The 17980-nt window shown below is 47.8% G+C and overlaps 1 protein-coding gene across 1 annotated transcript in view; it reads left to right on the plus strand.

Annotated features, from left to right (window-relative positions):
* The window catches only part of trappc8 (trafficking protein particle complex subunit 8), a 34767-nt gene extending 17955 nt beyond the window's left edge, over positions 1 to 16812 (plus strand). Inside the window, exons 16-30 of the mRNA XM_084444374.1 lie at positions 789 to 983; positions 2356 to 2519; positions 2617 to 2691; positions 2854 to 2977; positions 3131 to 3276; positions 3568 to 4007; positions 4486 to 4651; positions 5578 to 5674; positions 9131 to 9193; positions 9359 to 9417; positions 9749 to 9946; positions 10387 to 10488; positions 12864 to 13006; positions 15202 to 15291; positions 15715 to 16812. Coding sequence (XP_084300500.1) covers positions 789 to 983; positions 2356 to 2519; positions 2617 to 2691; positions 2854 to 2977; positions 3131 to 3276; positions 3568 to 4007; positions 4486 to 4651; positions 5578 to 5674; positions 9131 to 9193; positions 9359 to 9417; positions 9749 to 9946; positions 10387 to 10488; positions 12864 to 13006; positions 15202 to 15291; positions 15715 to 15949 — 2297 coding nt within the window. The 3' untranslated portion in view covers positions 15950 to 16812. The remainder of the gene's footprint in view (positions 1 to 788; positions 984 to 2355; positions 2520 to 2616; positions 2692 to 2853; positions 2978 to 3130; positions 3277 to 3567; positions 4008 to 4485; positions 4652 to 5577; positions 5675 to 9130; positions 9194 to 9358; positions 9418 to 9748; positions 9947 to 10386; positions 10489 to 12863; positions 13007 to 15201; positions 15292 to 15714) is intronic.
* The last annotated feature ends 1168 nt before the right edge of the window (positions 16813 to 17980 follow it).

Here is a 17980-nt window from a genome sequence, read left to right on the forward strand (position 1 = left end):
CACACACACACACACACACACACACACACACACACACACACACACACGCAAACTCACACCATACGAGTGAGACTATGGCTCCAGTGTGTGTGCAGTGGTGAAACTGTGGGAGAAGTGTGTCCTCAGAGAACTTGAAATGGAGGTCAACCAGCAGTGAGGTGGTCTGGGCTGAGCCAGGGAAATAAATTACATTAACAAATCAGTCTCCCAGCATAAAGAAGCCAGCCTCTGGGCTGATTCACAGAAGCTTTGTTTAATAACTCAGACAAGCAAAAACATAGTCGCTCACTGCTCGCCTTTAGATACAGCATGTGTGTGAGAGCACACCGTGTAATTCAGCATTCACACACTGAACCCTGCAGGTACTGTGTGTGTAATCAGACACTCTCCCTTAACACAGTAAGGAGGATGTGGGCTGGTTGTGTTGTGTAGGTGTGCTGTCATAGGAGTGTGGTGTGTGTGTGTGTGTGCGTGTGTCTATTTTCCACCACAAGATGCCATGGCAACGTTTTTGAGCATGTGTATGTGTGTGCGTGCGCGCATGTGTGTTTTTGGGGGAAATGGGGTCACAAACATGAACAGATATCATCAACTGGCCACCGGCGCTGTTTTACCTTTGAAAAAGTTTTTCTTTTGTTGATCTTGTAGTTAAGTACTGACTGACTGACTGACTGACTGGCTGGCTGACTGGCTGACTGACTGGCTGATTGACTGACCGGCTGACTGGCTAGCTGACTGATTGACGGATTGATTGATTGATTGATTGATTGATTGCTGTTACTGTCCAGGTGAGAAGCAGGCTGCCACCCACGTGTCCCTGGACCAGGAGTTCGACCGTGACCTCGCCACCATGTGGCGGGATCTGGAGGAGCAGGTGGCGGCCGCGGCCAACCGGGGCGTGGTCCCGCCGGCGTTTCAGCCAACCCAGTGCTGCTTGAACAACCAGACGGACAACCTGCGCTTCCCCTTGGCTGTAGTGGAGGGTAAACACTCATCCTTCTTTTTCTACTCACATTTGACTTTATTGAGGTCTGCGTTTTCAAAATGCATTGCACGGGCCCAAATATAGTTCCATTGCTATCATGTTGTTGGGTCGTTGGGTCGTTTAACAAGTGTCACATTTTATAGTTACAAGCAGGGCTGAAAATTAACACCCGCCACCCGCCAATGGCGGGTAAAATTTCCATTTGGCAACAACATTTCGGAGGCTATCCGCCACGCTGGCGGGTAAATGTTTGTACCAATAGAGTCATGTAATAAATTATGCGTGCGATGTCGCCATATCCATGCCATGGACCGGCGTTCTGTTTGTTGTGTGTTGCACTTAAATAGCTCCCCCGCTGCACCAAATAAGGTTTTCAGTCACATGACTGTTGTGGAGCCTCGCGCACTAGGAGAGACTGGTGACGCGAGGCTACTCGCGCACAGAAAATCGTTCCCATTTACCTCAGAGGACGCGCGCTACTACAGTCAACTACTACTTTACATGATGACAGGCTGTGAATATGTTACAGTATATGTATTTTGTTCATAAACACAAAGACCATGAGGTTAAGGCTTGGATCATTTATATCTCATATTTGTGTAGGGTTAGGTAGTTATGGTTAATTCTACACAGTGGAAGTGAATGCAAATGAATAATTGAATTTCTATGAATTGCAATGTTTCTAGACATTGAATTGAAAAAGATGTAGGCCTATAATGTGACAAAAAAAGGCAATTATTTTGGCCGGTAAAAAAATATACTTGGCCGGTGGATTTTTTAATCTACCAGTCCCCTTGGCAGGTGAGCTAAAAAGTTAATTTTCAGCCCTGGTTACAAGCAAGCTTCTAGGAAAACATCGGAAAACTATCTACAAAAACAGAAAACATCTTCTCCTCCAAATGCAGCAGCTGCCAATGATGGAGGAGATTGAGTAATATTTAGCAGTCTGCTTTGCACACACTTCACACTTGGCCAAACCCATAATCCTCAGGCCTCTGACTACTAACCTATGGACATGGCCCAGGCTGCCAAATATAAACACAGTTAGCTGACTTGTACCGTAGCTGTATAATAGCTTGTACCAGTGGCTGGTTCTTAAGTTGTTTAGAGACAAATGCTTCTTCTAAACTAGAATCACTAGTTACTAGGAACACCTCACTATGGTCCTCATCAATCACCAGGACATCCGGCTATGAACAGACCTTTGTAAAAATGGCAATCGTTTAATATGTGGGACATGCACTCTGTGTCTGTGTTCTTGAGAATTGTTGTGTGGACACAGAGAGTGTGGGAGACACACACACACACTCACACACACACACACACATACACACAGCTAACATACCTCTATGTGTCTCTCTGGTCTTAAGAGCCCATTATAGTGGAGGTGGCGTTCCGGAACCCTCTGAAAGTTCCTCTGTTGCTGTCTGACCTGTGTCTGCTCTGGAAGTTCACCCTCAAAGACTTCTCGGGGCCAGAGGACGACGCCGGGGGAGACGCCATCAGCAACGAGAAGGAGGCCCTCGCTCCCACGGTAAGACCGCCTGATCAGGGTGCTTGGGCGACTGCTCACTCGTAAGCCATTCATCTGACCCCTCCTCCTATTTTTTTTTTTTACCTCTCTGTACCAGAGGGCGCATAAAGATGACGTCATCGCCACAGAGGTCATCCCAGAGTTCTACATGAGTCCAGAGGAGACTAAAGTGGTAGGTTGCCCTCGTTCTCCCCCATACTTCTGTCACTCACCGCCCTCCCAGTCTCAGCGTCTATCTATCGCCTCACTACCAGACCTCTCCGTATGTGCTTCTGCGATGGCCGTCTCTCTCTGGTCTCTCCAGCCTGCCTCTGACCCTTTCACCTTCCGATAGGCTCGTCTGAAACTGCTGCCTCACCTCACTGGCCAGCTCAACATCCTGGGCGTGGCCTACAACCTGGCCTCCTCCCCCTCTTCGGGAGAGACGGCCAATAGCACTGCAGGATCACAGAGTGAAGGTACCTCCCTCCGCGCACTCGCGTTTTTTTTTTTTTTCCAGGACTAATTCAGTTGAAAGTGCACTCTCGTCTCTCAAACCCTCATTTCGCGGCCGTGGTGTAGTAGGGGCTGTCCCAACTGACGCTGCGGTTGCGGCCCTCTCGTTTCCGCAGGCGAAGGGTCATCAGTACGCGGTCGACAGGACCTGGAGATTCAGGGGCCGCGGTTGAACCTCACCAAAGAGGAGAAGACGTCGGTCTGCCACGGTCCTGACCGGCGCCTTGACCCCACCATAACCCCCCCCATGCCTCTCCTGGAGGTAATAGCCAGATCCGCTCCACTGGGTCCGGTGCAGCCAAACAGTGCTCTATACTTACCATGTCTGTGACGCTAGAGTGAACAGGCTCTGGGCTAGTTTATTCTGTATTCCATCCAATATATTTTTGCATTTGGGAAATGTCAACGATTACCATTTAGATGGAACAGAGCAGGTATGGGAGCAGGGAGCGGTACAGTCTGTATTGACTGTATTCAAATTAACTGTAGTCTCAGTCGTCCTAGCTTGTCTCTAGCTCTAAACCTTATCTCTCTCTCTCCCTCTTTCTCTCAGGTCTTCTTCCTACAATTTCCCACGGCGTTGCTGTGCGGGGAGATCAGGAAGGCGTACGTGGAGTTCTGCAACGTGAGCCGCGTTCCCCTGCGCGGCCTGCGGGTGGCGTCCACGCACCCCGACTTCTTCACCTTCGGCGGCGCCGCCACCACACCCCTTACCCCCGTCAGCCCGACCGCCTCCGAGAACTGCTCCGCCTACAAGACCCTGGCCACGCCCCCCGGCGCCCACACCGCCCCGGTGGCGGCGGTGTCGTCGGTGGCGGCGGGGGACTTTGGGCCAGTGGCCGGCGTGACGGACATCCCGCTGCCCGAGGGGAAGCTGAGGCCGGGAGAGTCTACCCAGCTACCCCTCTGGCTCAGGGGACCCGACCAGGAAGGAGTCCACGAGATCAACTTCCTGTTCTATTACGAGAGCGCCGACAAGGGTGGCAAGATCAGGTAGATAGAGAACAGTACACCTGTTTCACACTTAGAAAGTGATTTTGATTTCAGCCTGTGCGTGAATCGGAATATGAATTGTGGTGTTTTATTATAAGTTGTCCACCCATATTGTACAGGTGTGTGAATAATATCAGATATACCTTTTGTCCATGTGATCGGCCTGGTTTCATAAAGAAATGTAATTTTGCGGTTCATCTTAAGTCCGGCATGGTCTGTGCCATTTAAAAAATCGCAACGTCGGTGAACCCCTCCCCACTGCAGGACTGAAAGTCTCAGACCTGATCAGCCCTCACGACGTACGGCTCGCGCTGTGCGATCGCTGCCAGCCACGCTTATCGTCACTCGCGATCATGTTCATGTTTTTTTTTTCCTTCATTTTTCTCACTCCATTTCTCTCGCCCCTATTACATCTCCCCCCACGTTCCCCGTCCCCTCATCCCGTTCTCTCTCGTCGTCGTCCCCCACCCCTCACCAGTCACAGGGTGCTGCGTCACACGGTGTTCATCTGTGCCAGCCGGTCCCTCAGTGTGCGTGCCACCGCCTGCCGCAGTCACACGCTGCCCCAGGAGGAGGAGGAGACGCGGGAGGAGGACCGGAGCGGCAGCATGCTGGTCTTCGTCGACATAGAGAACATCAACACGGTGAGTGGGGCCGCGTGTCCATGTGCCAAAACCTCTCGTACGCACGCACACACACACACACGCATACACACACACACATACACACACAGATACACGCACACACGCACACACACACACACACGCATACACACACACACATACACACACAGATACACGCACACACACGCATACACACGCACACACACGCAAAGTCACCCACGGCTCACCCCCCGTCAGCCGCTCGCATCGAGCTGACATTTGATTGAACATTTGATTGAAACATCCTCTTTCATATATTGTTGTGCCCGGCGTGTTATTATGAAGGACGCGGCACATAATGGGATATTACTCTACTGCCTGTGCTTTTCCTGGGAGGGCTGCTTAAAACGTTTTTCCCGTCACGTGCACTTCCGTTTGAAGGCGGCGTGCTCTGGCCTGGGGAGTGCGCACGTGATGTGCGTGTTGTGACGTCATTAAGTGTTCGTTGCCATTGATTGCGTAGGGTACATGCTGCTTGCTCCCCCCTCCCAGTTATTGACTCACTGTGTGCCTGTGTGCACGTGTCGGTGTTGGGATGTCATACCGGGATGTTTTATTCTTGAAAGAGAGCTTGCGACTCAAGTATAATGCCCACAAAACGGTATTCTGCACAGCGTTTCAACAGATCTTCATCAGGTTATAGACATGTCAGGGACTCTGTGCTTACTGTACACACATACTGTACATAACTGGGTAATCAGCCCCACCTGCTGACGGAGGTGTGGGCCTGATTAAAATGAAGACCAGGTTGTTACTCCCGACCACTACCTGGATGTTTAACCACGGCTCGCTCGCTCGTTCTCTCTCTCTCTCTCTCTCTCTCCCTCTCCCTCCCTCCCTCCCTCCCTCCCTCCCTCCCTCCCTCCCTCCCTCCCTCCCTCCCTCCCTCCCTCCCTCTCCCTCTGCAGAGTGAAGCGGGTGTGAGAGAGTTCCACATAGCGCAGGTGTCCAGCAGCAGCAAACACTGGAGACTCCACAAGTGTATAAACCCAGCGGAAGACAAAGGTACGACCTCTGCAACTGCGTCAGATAAGAGTGGTCCTGTCATTTCAGTCTCTCTGATCAGCATATTGAGATCCCCTTCTCTCTCCCTCTCTCTCACTCACTCTCTCACCCCTGCTATATTCCCCCCTCCTCTCTCTCTCTCTCTTTCTGTCTTTTGTTCCCCACCTGAGTCAGTCAGGTGGGGGAGGGGGGGGCACGTCTCGAATACATTTGATGGATTTTCCCAAACGCTCTGCTCAGAAATGACTTTTGAAAGATAAAATCATCCATGGCTGCATTACAGACAGTGAAACTTGTTCATCACTTTGTTATTTGACAGAAGGTTACAGTATATTAAACGTTATTGCATACATTTGTATGAAATAACATTGCATCACACTTCAAAGATAGTGTGATGATAGGGCTGAATTACTTCAAAACAGTCTTTTTATTTTTTTTTCTGGAACAAAAGGGGGAATACATACAGTTGTGGTCAAAAGTTAACATACATGTGTAAAGAACATGTATATCATGGCAGTCTTGAGTTTCCAATAATTTCTACAACTCTTATTTTTCTGTGATAGATTGATTGGAGCACATGACCCCATTGTCCCAAAAACATTAACAAAACACTAATAAATTTAAACTTAATTTTTATTTAGATTCAATCAATTGTACAATACAATATCAGACAAAGACACCTTTCCTTTTTCTTTTCCAGCTATATCATCACAAGTAACCCTAAAACAGGGCTAAACATGCATTTTCCCTTTACTGGGGCAGCTGTAGCTCAGTTGGTAGAGCGGGTCGTTCAGTGATCGAAGGGTCAGTGGTTCGAATCCCAGCTCCAACTGTCCACATGTCGAAGTGTCCTTGAGCAAGACACCTAACCCCAAATTGCTCCCAATGAGCAGGTTAGCACCTTGCATGGCAGCTACCACCATTGGTGTGTGAATGTGTGTGTGAATGGGTGAATGAGAGGCCATTGTAAAGCGCTTTGAGTGCCGCTAAGGTGGAAAAGCGCTATATAAGTGCAGTCCATTTACCATTTACCATTTAAGTCAGGACTTTGGGAAGGCCATTCTAAAGCCTTACCTCTAGCCTGATTTAGACATTCCTTTACCACTTTTAATGCGTGTTTGGGGTCATTGTCCTGTTGGAACACCCAACTGTGCCCAAGACACAACTTTCTGCCTGATGATTTTAGGTTATCCTGAAGAATTTGCAGGTAATCCTCCTTCATTATTCCATTCACTTTCTGTAACATTACGGGAGGTCCCTAGAGAGAGGAAGTGTCAGTGACGCTCTCAGAGTGGCGAGGGGGGCAGATGCACACCCTCGCCAGCTCATACTGTACATGTTGCTACTGTTTATATACTCTCATTAAATTTGCGTTCACGCCCCACACGTGCACGGTGCTGATGATAGAGGCTGGCTTCCGGGAGGTTCTTGGGGGACTGGGCCTGATGTTATCAGAAGGCAAATTAGCATGACTCATCAGGACTGTGCTGCTGCTAGAGTGATGTTCCCTGGGTGACGTCGTGCACAGGTGGCTGTCAGACGTCCACCCTGCTGCTGTTAACAGGCTAATTAGCACCTCAGTAGAACCACTTCATGTTCTGCCCCCCTCCCTCCAAGAAGTCCTATCTGCATACAGAACTGTTGTCTTAGAAAACAGCTCTGTAAAGAACCAGCCACTGCTGCCAGCCAATGGCAGCAGGTCAATTATCTTGCTGTCTACACTTGTTTTAACACATGTAGACCCACGCCAAGGACCTTGAGCTGGGGCTTTTATCTCTTAACCAGCTGGCTCTATACAGTGGCAGGCGTGGGTCTTTGTGTGATAGTGAAGTGTTATGTGTGTCAAGGCTCTGGCTCTGGTGTTGATTGTCAAGCAGCTTTTTCAAAATAAAAGAGTAGAAAACTGTTTAGCCCTCATTGTCGTATAATATTCATTTTGACAGGGTGAGGATCCGGTTTTGTGTATGATTACGCTTCATTGTTTGCTAAATCATTCATTAACAGGGCTTTTCACAGACTGTATGAGTGGGCAGGTGTGTAAGAGCAGTGCATGATGCTATACAATCAGGAAGAGAAGCTGCAAATCACTCTGTGTGTGTGTGTGTGTGTGTTTGTATGTGTGTGTGTCTTTGTGTGTGTGTTTGTGCATGCGTGCGTGTTCTAGACCTTTTGACACTGAGAAAAGAACCAGGCCAAGTCCAGCCTGGCTTATTTGCATGTCTGGCTTGTTTCTGTTCAGGACTGGTAGGACGGAAGCTGAAACACTGAAATAGCTGTGAATTTGAAATGAAATGACATGAAATAATGTCTGATAAATTAAGATGGGTCTTGTCGCCTGGACACATCATTTCCAATGCGAAACCAGCACAATAAGAGTGGGATAGCCAGTTAGCTCATGAGCTCACAACAACTAGCAGCAGCTTCCATAACATTAATGGTAGCGGTCAGTGGCTAAAGCAGTTACACTGATGATTCCTGTAACGTTAGCTATTTTGCTGCAATTGGTTCAACTTCTGTTTCTGGACAAAGGTAAGGGATAGGTTGGTGTGAGAGGATGAACGTGTGGAGGTTTGGGGTATAGTCCCTTAAAATCATCCCCATCGGGTCTTGAACCTCGATCTCCCGGGTGGGAGTCCAATACTAACCGCTACTCTACTTGTGCAGTGGAGATCGGCGGGTTGATTTTGGTGTCCTTCTTTATTTTGGTGTGCTGGGACTACTGCCTCTTGTTGTGCCAACAGAGAAATGCAGGTCAACATTGACTGGAGTAAGGGAGGGAGGGAGTCACAACCCGACAAACGCTATCCTATGTGCTGGCTTACAGAAGGCTTTTGTTGCAGAAAGGAGAATGTTTGTTTTGACAACCTGGACCTTATTTACGGCATATTATAAGACGTTTGACTCACCGAGATAACTTTGGTGTAATTCGGAGGCCTGTAGAAGAAATTTAAAATCCAGCGCGAGCCAAGTATATCCATTTAATGGCGGCGGACGGGGCACTGAGAATGCAGCTTCTAAATAATAAATTTTCTGCCGCGAAACAATTGTTTTCAACAATCTGTTTTTATGAATCGCTAGTTGTGCTTCCATAGAGCGTAGGCTTGTTGTGGTTTTCACATGCCTCTGTAATATGATCTTTAGAAACGTCTTTAGAAACGAAATATAGCTTCCCCACTTGCTCCAGTACGCATGCGCACAGCGCGCAGACTGGCCGTCTGTAGGTTACACTCACGGCTCACATTCTCTATGCTACAATCGGCTTGTTGGTGCCTGGAATATTGTGTGCAATATGGCCGAATATTTATCAGATTTTGAGGATATAGTAGAGGACGTAGAATATGATGGAAGCCGATCGTAGCGTAGAGAATGTGAGCCGCGAGTGTAGCCTACAGACGGAGAATAGCCAGTTTCAGGGGCTGACTCCTTCCTCATCCTCCTCTCCTTCTGTCCTTTCAGACTGCAAACTCACCAGCAGGGAGAGAGGCAAGCTGTGCTTTAGAGCCACACGGTGCAAACAAGGTACTACACACAAACACACTCACGCACACACACACACACACACACACACACACACACACACCCCCTCCAGCTACAGTGGAAGCGGGTACAGACACAGGAAACGGTTTCAATCAATCAGTACTGATTAATCTCCCTCCTGACTCCCTTTCATCTTTGTTACGTCAGATTCCTCGAATGCTGTTGGGAAGTACACCTTTGCAGACCTAAGCCTGGGAAATGAACAGGTATATTTTGATTTACAGAGTCCTTTGAGATGAGGCTGAATTGCTTTCGAATCTAATCACACTCTACCTCTCCTCTGCGGTCTCTGTCCTTTGCCCGTGCCTCCCTCCCTCCCTCCCTCTCTCTCTCTCTCTCTCTCTCTCTCTCCCTCCCTCCCTCTCTCTCTCTCTCTCTCTCTCTCCCCCTCCCTCCCTCCCTCTCTCTCTCTCTCCCTCCCTCTCTCTCCCTCTCTCCCTCTCTCTCCCTCCCTCCCTCTCTCTCTCTCTCCCTCCCTCCCTCTCTCTCTCTCTCTCTCTCTCTCTCTCTCCCTCTCTCCCTTCCTCTCCTGTACAGATCATGAGCTCCACCACCCCATGTGCAGATTTCTTCTTCCGGCGACGCCAGCCCTCAGAATTACAGAGGGCGCCGGTGGGCGTGACCTTCCCTCATTCCAGGAGCCAGGGGGCGTTCCCGGGGGGCGGGGCTGAAGACATCACGGCCGTTGTGAGGAAGTGTAATGAGGTGGACCTCGACGTCATCGTCCTCTGGAAGGTAGGTCACACTACCCCCCCCCACCTGAAACCCATTTCCTGACCCAGTTTCAGTTTAATCCCCGTCCCAGTATCCTCCAGTGGTAGGATGACTAGGGCTAGTTGTAACACCTACAGTTGTTGATTCTATAGTTTTTCGGCCGTGGATCAGGAGGTAGTGTGGGTCGTCTAGTGACCGCAGGATCGGCGGTTCGAATCCCAGCTCCTCCTGTCCATGTGTCGGAAGTGTCCTTGGGCATGACACTGACACCCAAATTGCTCATAATGAGCAGGCTAGCACCTTGCATGGCAGCTGCCGCCATTGGTGTGTGAATGGGTGAATGAGGCCATTGTAAAGCGCTTTGGATAAAAAGCGCTGTATAAGTGCAGCCTTTTTACCATTTCATATATACTATTCATCAAACCCCAAACTAGTGTTGATGTTGTTCTAACTGACCACAGGCCTATGTCGTTGAGGACAACAAGCAGCTGATTCTGGAAGGACAGCTCCATGTGGCTCTACAGACCATTGGCAAGGAAGCCTGCTCCCTGACACAGAAAGAGGTACACACACACACACACACACACACACACACACTCTCACTCACTCACTCACTCGCACGCACGCACGCACACACACACACACACACACACACTCTCACTCACTCACTCACTCACTCGCACGCACGCACGCACACACACACACTCTCACTCACTCACGCGCATGCACGCACGCACACACACACACACACACACACACACACACACTCTCTCACTCACGCACGCACGCACACACACACACACACACACGCACACACACACACACACACACACACACACACACACACACACACACACAGCTCTCTCTGAAGAGTGACTCACTCACTGGCCCCGGAATCAATAGAGTACCTATCTAATGTATCTATCCACTTTAATGAGAAGCAAGTGTGGGCCTAATCAATAGAGCAGAAGTGTGGTCCGTCATTGACTGCAAAGACACGCAGCAGGGAGACACTGTTTACATTGACAGAACCTGACACACAGAACCTGCCTTGCCAGAATCCTCCCTCTCTGATACCAGATGTCTTTCAAGTCTTTTGCCAGACCAGTTATTACCCAGTAATGTCTCGCCTTCTGTTCACAACACAGCCATCCCGGCAGATTCCAGGGAACTATACTAGATCTTGACATGGGAAATTGGTTGTGCAGATTTCCGGTGAAATCCTGTTCATACATGGCCCCTAGCAGGTCAATTCCCTAGAATTTAATTTAATTTCAATAGCGTCTATGTGTGAATGGGGTTTCTCTCTCTGATGATTCGGCCTCCTCAGAGTCTTTCTGCCAAGGGCAGAAGTGAGGCTGTCACAGTGGTTGTATTTTCTGTCCAGGGGTTGAAGTGAGGCTCTCAAGTGAGGCTCAGGCTAAGTGTTTCCTTGGCCGCCTCCCAAACCCACCTCGGACTGAGGTGCCGGTGGTGCAGCTACAGTATGAGCGGGTCCAGTCAGGAGATTTACCTCAGCGGGGGAGGTTGGGGGGCTCTGTATGGTCAGAGCAGCGGTCTGTGGCCAGTGTGGTGGAAAGTAGGTTAGAAAGTACCCATCCCACTCCTCTGAGATGGGCACAGAGCATCTGGGCAGAAGCTCCCATGTCCCAGGAGGGTTGATGTATGCCGTATATAGATGGCTCGCTACGTCGGACTCTTGGCACTGGCCCCACATCTCTCTGCTTTTCTCAAAGTCACATTCAGTGTAGATTAAAGCTAGTGTCTTCCTCCCCCTGGTCTTTATGAAGATGAATACCTGGCAGGTTGGCGTCCCCCGTGCTATTACTTTGTGTGTGTGTGTGTGTGCGTGTGTGTGTGTTTGTGCGCATACACATGCACAAGGAAAGAGGGAGATGCTTTTACACTGCTCACCCTTTAATAGATCCCCACTGTTGTCTTGGATGATGGAGCACCAGCCCTTAAAAACAATGACTTCACAAAAAGGCCACATTAACATTCAACCGTTCACGCTGTCACAGCACCACAGACTCTCACTATTAATGCAATATATTGTAGTGAGGCTCTATAACTTGGTCTTATAGTGGTCTTATGGTCTTCGTCCTGTAAACACCATAGGTCCTTTCACCGCATTTTGAAACAACAGTAACTTGTAAACGGCACTAATTTCACCGAACATACAACAGCCACCCCTTCACACTGTAAACCTCCGCGAAATTCGGATTCGGATGAATTTAGGATCGGTGGTTCGAATCCTGGCTCCTCCTGTCTACATGTCGAAGTGTCCTTGGGCAAGACACTGGACCCCAGATTGCTCCCAATGAGCAGGTTAACGCCTTGCATGGCAGCTGCCGCCATTGGTGTGTGAATGTGTGTGTGAATGGGTGAATCAATTTACCGTTTACCAATACTTTTTTTTTTAGGCTCGCTTAAAATTTGCCGCTGGACCAATAGTTCTTTTGTTTTGTCAGGGTTAAGATGGAGTTATGTGACATCCAATCCTTGATGGCTGTTAAGCAGTCTTGCAAGATGGGAGAGCTTACTAAGATCATTTGGATTTGAATAAGAAGTGAATTGAAACCTTTATTGCCCCAGAGGGGAATTTGTTTAGCACACATCAAGCATACAGAAAACATTCAAATGTACGCCCATCACCAACACCACAATGTCACCAACCACCATCATCGTCATCACCATCCTCACCAACATCATCGCATCAACATCATCATCACTGCAACAGGCATCAACAGCTGTTCAACAATTTAAGTACAGCTGTGTCCACGTTAACAGTGATAAGCCCTGGACATGAAATTCCCTCAATATCAGTCTGTCTTTTAAAGATGTTGGAGCTTCAGGATCCAGGTCTGAAAGTCTTGTCGGGTGTCTTTAGGATCCAGGTCTGAAAGCCTTGTTGTCGGGTGTCTTTGTCCCGTCGTAGGAGGCGCAGGAGACTCAGCTGTTGAAGTTCAAGCCCGATCTGCCCCCTCCAATGACACGGCCCTCCATGGAACAGCTCTCCCACCTCATCAAGACCAACCTGCACTACCCCGAGAGCTACAGCCACACCTTCATACAAAAGAGGTACAGTAACACAAACACCAGTCCAAGTACCAGGAGTGGTCACACTTCAATCAATCAATCAAAGCTTGTATAGCGCATTTCATACCCAGAGGCAACACAATGCGCTTTACAGAGAACAAGGGAGGTGGGCATACGACCCACTCTACATATTCCAGAGGGAAGCAAAAAAACAGTAATCACCCAGGGGGCCAGATAAGTGAGCTGTAAAAATTCTTCCCTGACCCCTCTCAACAAGGCGATCAAGCAAGCTCCTGGAGTATGTTGTCTACCGGCTAAGAACATTTATAAAGCAATACATTACATTAAATTACATTTCAGAGTGAGAGAGGCTAAAAGCATCATAGGAGAGAGAACATTCTACGGACATGCTACGACATCCACAGCAGACACGGGGGTATCTATCGGACTCCGGGAGGTCTGCTGGGCCACTTGGCAGGGCCCTTGTGTTTTCAGACTCAGCGGGAAGTCCCAGAGCTCCAGGAACCCAAGGGAAGATGATGCTAGCTCCTCTCTCTAGTCCTGCTGCCCCTGGGTACTAGGACCTGGCTGACCACCTGGCTGTGGCTATAGAGGGCAGGGTAGCGCAGGCATGAAGGGCTAACCCTGCTAGCCCGGTCGATGCAGCCGGACTAGGAGGATAGCTTTGCCCCCACAGCCCTCCTCCTCCTCTGTGGAGACCCACAGGACGGCCGCAGATAGGTCTAGACTGAGGCCGCTAGCTTTTCCTCTTTTTTAACTAAAGAGTTCAGCAGGATTCAGTCTCAATATTTAAGATTTCTTTATTTGTCACATGTAACATACATGTACAGTCACAGTGAAATGTTGCTGCCTATCAATCAATCAATCAAAGTTTTATTTGTATAGTGCATTTCATACCCAGAGGCAACACAATGCGCTTTACAGAGAACAACTACTCGAACATTATGCTCAATTACAGATACAGTAGAGTCCAATACTCAATTTACTAATTACACATTTACAAATTACAGTCTGTTGACTGTGTGACTCACATGCACTTTCTCTGGTTTTAAACTTATCCACTTTTACTGTAAGCTGTGGGAACTACAGTATCTGTTGGAAACTGTTTGGAATAGGGCAGGCACTTCAAAAAATACTTGGCGACCGATTGGATGAACCATCTGTCTATCACCATCTATCACGTGACGACTATAACTGCTCCTCGCTTTCGTTACACCAAGGCAAGGCAAATTTATATTTCTTTATACAACGGTTAGTTCTGGTTCTTGATTCTGATTGGCTGGAAGCCGTGTTAAAATACTTTGTAACACACCTGGGACCGCATATCATTCCATTTTCAGTATTAATGCAATGCATTTGTAGGGGGGACTATTTTGCTCGGCGGAATTGAGGGAATGATGCTTCGTTTTGAATAAATGTTAATATTTTACATTGCTGTGTGTTTATTTTACACTAATAGCTGTAGTAACCGTTGTATAAAAGCAATAAACCACTCGAGGCCGTGTGTTAAAGTGATTTTATAACAGCTAGGGGGGTCCGCTTCCGCTTCGCGTCGTGCCTAACAACGCTCCCTAGCTGTTATAAAATCATTATAACACACGGCCTCTCGTGGTTTATTGCTTAAATAGCACATTTCAACAACAAGGCAATTCAAAGTGCTTTACATGAGACATTAAAAGCATCAAGACAAAGTGCAAGAAACACATAAAAGGTCATATAAAATGAAATGTAAAAAAGGACATTTAAAACAAAGTGCAGGAAAAATATAATCTCGGAATACAGGTTACAGTGCAGTATATGAATAATAATTATTTGATTTAATAAAAAAGCAGCAGCAAAAAGAAAAGTCTTCAGTTTTGATTTAAAAGAACTGAGAGTTGCAGCAAACCTGCAGTTTTCTGTAAGTTTGTTCCAGATATGTGGAGCATAAAAACTGAACGCTGCTTCTCCATTTCCTCTTAGAATGTGGATTGGCTAGATCGTTTTCCGATCTGGCACAACCAGATCTCTATGGAGAGTATCCAGACTGATTTGCGTGAGAAACAGAATGTGAGCTTGCGAGATCCGGATCATTGGAGACGGTGTGAAAGACATGGAGAGCAAGACAGACAGTAATTGACCTTAGTGGTTGTTCTGTATGCGGTTTTATGTGTAACTTTTAATAACCCCCTTTCTCTCCCCCTCTCTCTCTCTGTCTGTCTCTTCCCTCTCTGTAGCCTGTGTATGGTGCCAGTCACTCTGACTCTGTCAAACTGCTCCCTGGCTCAAGTTGATGTCATCATAGATCTGCGACACAAAACGACCAGGTAATGTAATGTATATACTGTAATGTATATATTTATTGTTATTACATTTTAATGGATTGTGTATATATTCTCTATGCATATTCTTTATTGTGCTCTACTTTTCCACTGCTGAAACACTCAATTACCCCCATGGGGATTATTAAAGTATCTATCTATGTCATACATAGAAATACAAAGTACAGTACAATGCCGTCAGACATTCATAATGTCTGAAACTGAGCAGTACCTCACTAACTGCTTGGCCCTTCTCCGCACACACACACACACACGCACAAGCACACACACACACACAAGCTACCAGGTGTGCAGACATTTCATTGTCACAGTGGTTGTATTTATTCTCACTATTCATCATTCTTTATCTCTCTAATTGTTGTGTTTCTCTATATACGTCTTCCTGTCCCTCCTGTCTTCTGTCCCCAGCCCCGAGTCTTTTGAGGTGCACGGGTCGTTCACGTGGCTGGGCCAGACGCAGTACAAACTGCAGCTGAAAGCACAGGAGGTGATGGGCATTCCGCTGCGAGCCTGCTTCCTCCACGCCGGGGTCTATAACCTGGGCACGCCCCGCGTCTTCGCCAAGCTGGCCGACCAGGGCGCCATGTGTGAGACCAGCCAGCAGACGGCCACTCCCGCTCTCATCATCATCAACAGCGCCTGAACCCCCGGACTCCCTCGCCAATAACCAACCCATCATCAGCTATCACCAAGGTGTAGTGAGATCCACCTCCGCAGAAAGAAGTGGACTCACTCACTCTGATTGACTCATGACTCATTTCCCCCTGACTAATACTCAATAATGGACAAAGGAAAACAGTTCTTTTGTATTTCGTTAAAAAAGAAGTATATTTAAAGAGATGGTATGTTTGAAATGAATCCTGCATCAGTTGAGCCTGTGAACCCTGCAGTGCCCGGATGGTTAACGGACCCTAAGTAGCTATTTAATGTCTCAGCAGCAGCAAAGCATCATGGGAGTTTCATTTGGATTAAATCTCTTCCTCAACAAAGGAGATTTGGGTTGGACACCTTTATTGGATGAAAGTGAAGGAGACTAATGGACATGTTTCATCACATGCTGGGTCTCCTATGGCGGTGTCTGCCCAACAGAGATTTCCTCTTCTTGTTGGTGTCGGAAATTAAGAGGTTGCAAAGTTGTCACCACGGCAACAGAGAACGGCACGTTTCCCTTCCTGGATAACCTGGAAAGGACCCGGCCCTTTGCCTCAGTGAGACTGCAACCATAGTTTAACCATGATGACCACAGAGGGGTTCCCTGGCCCTGTTGAGTGTCACCCTCATGAACCCTTAAGAGTGACCACTATGTGACACGGCTTTAACTGACGACTCGTAGATACTGCCCACCCACCTGTCTGTTTGCCTGTCTGTCGGTCTGTCCATCTGGACTGTGTGGTGTCCTCATGCACGCGTTAAATTTTCTACAAACTTACGAACCAATCAACATTGTTCCTCTCAGCCCCCATTGGAGCTCCACCTTGTGATCAAGCTGTTATTTAAATGTATGTATTTACTCAACTGCTTTTCTGAAAATGATGTATTATATTTATAACAAATTTACTGTAAATAGAAATAAAAAATGTAACCAATGATATATGTGCTGGAAGATGCTGTCTCCATGCAGTGTGAAGTTGGAAGTAATGATCTTCCTGTGGGATCAGTCATCATGAGGAGGGTTCATTCAGGATGCCTCCTCTTGCTCTCACCCTCTTCATCTGCCTCGTGCATTTTTCACTGCCAATCTGTCTTATTGAATAGATATGCCCCTTTTTTTAACCCGGGTGCATCAAGAGCTCAAAGGGAATCTGTCATATTTCACAGGCACGCACACACTTCGGTTTTCTTTGGTTCACCTGACATTGATTTTTTTCCCCATTGTTGCTTGTTAAAATGGATTTACACCTCGTTTGATTCATTGCAGGCAAGGTCATGTTCAAAAACAAAAGTGTCCTTGTAAGATGGACGTCCTATTTAAGAGGAACGTCCTATTTAAGAGGAATTTGACAGGAAAACGAGAAGCTTTTAAATTTGTGGACCATGCACCGCTAACTGCGTACTGGTCAGCATTCATTAATGGATTCCTTTATTTTTTTGCCAGAAATCACCATCTCTGCCCTTCTGTCCAGCAGGCAAGGCCAGGTACACCTCACTTTGCACTCCTTTCTCTCCTTCCAATTGGTTTGTAGCCGAGGCCTCACGGTTCTGCCTCCCGAGCCTCATCACTCAGAGAGCAGGTCCAGAGAGAGGGATCAGAGTTAGTGTGGAGCGCAGACAAAGCCAGGGATGATTTGGAGGCCGCAAAGCTGCCATGAGAGAGGGGGCCAATCACGTCCCACTTCAACTCGACTCCCCAATAGACTGAAAACATGATGGTAGCAGGTACAACTCCTACGTCCCACAACTCCGCCCCCTCCTTCTCTCTCCTTTAGCCTTGTGTCACAAGCTCGCGCTCTCTCACACAGGAAGTGAAGGCCTCATCCATGAGGGCATCACTCATTCTAATGGTTTTCTTGCCGTTTTCATGCTCACTGTCATGAATTGTGATTAAGATGCTTGACCATACGGTGTCACAGTAAATCTATAATTCACAATCCATGTGTGATGCTGGAGCAAAGAGAACGTTTAGGGGCCAGAAAACTGAATTATTTTGTGTTATAGTTCTATTACAACATTCGTT

Source organism: Borostomias antarcticus (genome assembly GCF_949987555.1).
Source record: "Borostomias antarcticus genome assembly, chromosome: 10".
Taxonomy (NCBI): domain Eukaryota; kingdom Metazoa; phylum Chordata; class Actinopteri; order Stomiiformes; family Stomiidae; genus Borostomias; species Borostomias antarcticus.